A 4737-nucleotide genomic window follows, 5' to 3' on the forward strand; every position below is an offset into this window, starting at 1 on the left:
CAATTTTTTTACCTTTCTTTTGTGACGTTTTTGTCTCGACATCGATGTTATTCAGGATTTAAAAATAAAACGGCAGAAGCAAAGATAGACAAGCTCCGGACTTCAGCTGCAGACTTTCTGTGAGGTGAGTTATTTTGTTCTTAATTTCTGGCTCTTGTAAATTCAAACTTTGAAGCACAAGTCTGTCGATATTCTACAGTGAGGGACCGCCCACATTTTTTTAACGGCTCTGTTTCCGGATGGGACTTTCCTTCGTTTAAAGGTCCCATGACATGAAGTCTCTTTTATATAGGCCTTAGTGGTCCCCTAATACTGTATCTGAAGTCTCTTTTATATAGACCTTAGTGGTCCCCTAATACTGTATCTGAAGTCTCTTTTATATAGACCTTAGTGGTCCCCTAATACTGTATCTGAAGTCTCTTTATATAGACCTTAGTGGTCCCCTAATACTGTATCTGAAGTCTCTTTTATATAGGCCTTAGTGGTCCCCTAATACTGTATCTGAAGTCTCTTTTATATAGACCTTAGTGGTCCCCTAATACTGTATCTGAAGTCTCTTTTATATAGACCTTAGTGGTCCCCTAATACTGTATCTGAAGTCTCTTTTATATAGACCTTAGTGGTCCCCTAATACTGTATCTGAAGTCTCTTTTATATAGACCTTAGTGGTCCCCTAATACTGTATCTGAAGTCTCTTTTATATAGACCTTAGTGGTCCCCTAATACTGTATCTGAAGTCTCTTTTATATAGACCTTAGTGGTCCCCTAATACTGTTTCTGAAGTCTCTTTTATATAGACCTTAGTGGTCCCCTAATACTGTATCTGAAGCTCTTATAAGCCTTGTGTATGTCCCCTAAGTCTGTTTATTCATAGTGGTCCCCTAATTAAGCTTGTTCCTAATGACTTCTTTATAAGCTTATGGTCCCATACATGAAGCTCTCTTTTATATAGGCCTTAGTGGTCCCCTAATACTGTATCTGAAGTCTCTTTTATATAGACCTTAGTGGTCCCCTAATACTGTATCTGAAGTCTCTTTTATATAGACCTTAGTGGTCCCCTAATACTGTATCTGAAGTCTCTTTTATATAGACCTTAGTGGTCCCCTAATACTGTATCTGAAGTCTCTTTTATATAGGCCTTAGTGGTCCCCTAATACTGTATCTGAAGTCTCTTTTATATAGACCTTAGTGGTCCCCTAATACTGTATCTGAAGTCTCTTTTATATAGACCTTAGTGGTCCCCTAATACTGTATCTGAAGTCTCTTTTTATATAGGCCTTAGTGGTCCCCTAATACTGTATCTGAAGTCTCTTTTATATAGGCCTTAGTGGTCCCCTAATACTGTATCTGAAGTCTCTTTATATAGGCCTTAGTGGTCCCCCTAATACTGTATCTGAAGTCTCTTTTATATAGGCCTTAGTGGTCCCCTATACTTACTGTATCTGAAGCTCTTTTATATAGACCTTAGTGGTCCCCTAATACTGTATCTGAAGTCTCTTTTATATAGACCTTAGTGGTCCCCTAATACTGTATCTGAAGTCTCTTTTATATAGACCTTAGTGGTCCCCTAATAGTTATCTGAAGTCTCTTTATATAGGACTTAGTGGCCACTAATACTGTATCTGAAGTCTCTTTTATATAGGCCTTAGTGGTCCCCTAAACTGTATCTGAAGTCTCTTTTATAAGGCCTTAGTGGTCCCCTAATACTGTATCTGAAGTCTCTTTTATATAGACCTTAGTGGTCCCCTAATACTGTATCTGAAGTCTCTTTTATATAGGCCTTAGTGGTCCCCTAATACTGTATCTGAAGTCTCTTTTATATAGGCCTTAGTGGTCCCCTAATACTGTATCTGAAGTCTCTTTTATATAGACCTTAGTGGTCCCCTAATACTGTATCTGAAGTCTCTTTTATATAGGCCTTAGTGGTCCCCTAATACTGTATCTGAAGTCTCTTTTATATAGGCCTTAGTGGTCCCCTAATACTGTATCTGAAGTCTCTTTTATGTATGTTCCCCCCCCATGTCTGCGTGGGTTTCCTCATGGGTGCTCCGGTTTCCCCCACCATCCAAAACATGTACTAGGTTCTCCAGCCAGTGCCCTTGAGCAAGGCACTGGCTCAGATCTGGAGTTGGTCCCCGGGCGCTGTGATTGGCTGCCCACTGCTCCCTTGAGGGAGGGGTTAAATGCAGAGAATGAATTTCGCTACATGTATGTGTATGTGACAATAAAGGACCTTTATTTTAGACGTGTCCCGGGACCCTATAGATAGATGGAGATCTCAAGCCTCCCAAAGTAACACCCTTGGCTGTAGCCCATTGATAAAAAAGAGAAGACATACAGTGACTTGTAGCCTATTGAAAACACACACACACGCACACAGACACACACACACACACACACACACACACACACACACACAAACAACAAATCAACACACACACACACACACAGAAACACAGAAACACGTGCACACACAGACATACACAAACACACAGAGTCAGACACATGGACGCACACACACGCACACAGACACACACACACACACACAGAAACACACACAGACATACACAAACACACAGAGTCAGACACATGGACGCACACACACGCACACAGACACACACACACACACAGAAACACACACAGACATACACGCACACACACACACAGACACAGACACGCAGAGACACACACACAGAAACACGTGCACACACAGACAAACACATGCACACACACAGACACACACAGAGTCAGACACATGGACGCACAGACACACACACACACACAGAAACACACACACAAACACGTGCACACACAGACAAACACATGCACACACACAGACACACACAAACACACACAGAGTCAGACACATGGACGCACACAGACACACACACACACACACACACACAGAAACACACACAGAAACACGTGCACACACAGACAAACACATGCACACACACAGACACACACAAACACACACAGAGTCAGACACATGGATGCACACACACACACAGACACAGACACACAGACACACACACACAGACACGCAGAGACACACACACACAGACAAACACATGCACACACACAGACACACACAAACACACACAGAGTCAGACACATGGACGCACACACACGCACAGACACACACACACACACAGACACACAGACACGCAGAGACACACACACAGACAAACACATGCACATACACGCACACACATACACACACACACACATACACACACACACACACACACAGACAAACACATGCACATACACACACACAGACACATACACACACGCACACAGACAAACACATGCACATACACACACATACACACACACAGACACATACACACACGCACACAGACACACAGAAACACACACACACACACACAGAGGGAGAGAGGAGGTAAAGGTCTGTTTCTGACGTGTTACTCCTTTGTCGTTAACTCGTCTTTCTGGACTTACAAGTCAGCACTGCCACCTCGGTGTAAACTCACCCTCTCACACGCACGCACACGCACACACACTCACGCACGCGCGCGCACACACACACACGCACGCACGCACCGTCCTACTCACAATTGCACTAAATGAGGATTAATCCGCCGCTGAAAATAGTCCCCAACAATTGAACTTTTTCCTCCTTTTTTTTTGTTTGATAAAAACTACACGTGAGCAGTTTTTAGGAGATTACTGAGAACTTCTTTTTAAACAAACAGTGTCTGTGGAGTATTTTTAACCAAGTTGATAAAGTTGAAATGTGAGCTGTAGCAGCAAGCCAGCAGAGTTATAACTCCGCTCTCTAGGCCTACTATCAGACAGGTAAGCATATGGATTCTCTCTTTTTACTTTTACACAAACAATCAAGATTTATTTTTTGGTTATTTTATATATATATATATATTTTTTAATAAATGAGTCTGGGAAAGTTGTTGTTTTAGGAATACATAACAGGTGTTAAAACAGTAACAAAAAAAAGGATTTAATATTCGGGTTTTGCCCGCAGCTACAGCCTCACAATAAGCTCTCTTGTTATTGACCTGAGAGAGGAAAGGCATGCAGGGGCAGCTGATTAACAGAGCCGTGTGTGTGTGTGTGTGTGTGTGTGTGTGTGTGTGTGTGTGTGTGTGTGTGTGTGTGTGTGTGTGTGTGTGACGGAGTGTAAAGAGGCAGGTTGAAGCTCTGACGTCAGCGTCGACAGGAGGCAGACAAAACTGGACCTGCGGCTCATTTTTTTTCCAGTTTCCTTTCAGGTCACCAACATGGCTGAAACGCACAGCAGAGTGACAGCGCAGGGCAGGAAGGTAAGTCCAAACACACACACATACATACACACACACACACACGCACACACCTGACACAGGTGAGAGATCATATCAACCACCACACAGCCGAGAGGAACCCGATCGCTCAGATTAATGCGCCAGGGTTTGGCTTTCTCAGCGGACTCAGAAAACTAGTTCTCTGAAGTTTTTGAAAGAACCTGCCGTCGTCTCGCCGGGTGTCAAGCTGCCTAGAAGGACATGCAACGCAACTTCCTGTCACGGTTAACAAAATAAAAGCTGTATTTATCTATGTGGCAGTTTTTAAGACTTCTTTATTAACGATGCACTCTCAACTCACGATTCGATACGATTCACGACTTTAAGTTCACACCACGACTTTCTCAGGATTGTTTTTTAACAGAATGAGCAGCAGACATTAGAATAGTCTATATTGTCATTGTACAACAACACA

The 4737-nt window shown here is 42.8% G+C and overlaps 1 protein-coding gene across 12 annotated transcripts in view; it reads left to right on the plus strand.

Moving 5' to 3' along the window:
* The window catches only part of LOC120573424 (galectin-related protein-like), a 17040-nt gene continuing 12303 nt past the window's right edge, over positions 1-4737 (plus strand). For 5 of the 12 annotated variants that reach the window (XR_005641751.1, XR_005641779.1, XR_005641746.1 and 2 more), the window contains exons 1-2: positions 2-124; positions 4174-4304. Coding sequence is in view for 8 of the 12 variants with exons in the window: in XM_039823185.1 (XP_039679119.1) it covers positions 4263-4304 (42 nt within the window). In the remaining 4 variants the exon portion in view is untranslated. Of the gene's footprint in view, positions 125-3694; positions 3823-4143; positions 4305-4737 lie in introns of those variants that run through there. The other 7 variants (XM_039823827.1, XM_039823751.1, XM_039823636.1 and 4 more) reach the window with 5 other exon arrangements.

The sequence above is a fragment of the Perca fluviatilis genome, chromosome 1 (assembly GCF_010015445.1).
Source record: "Perca fluviatilis chromosome 1, GENO_Pfluv_1.0, whole genome shotgun sequence".
In the NCBI taxonomy this organism is placed as follows: domain Eukaryota; kingdom Metazoa; phylum Chordata; class Actinopteri; order Perciformes; family Percidae; genus Perca; species Perca fluviatilis.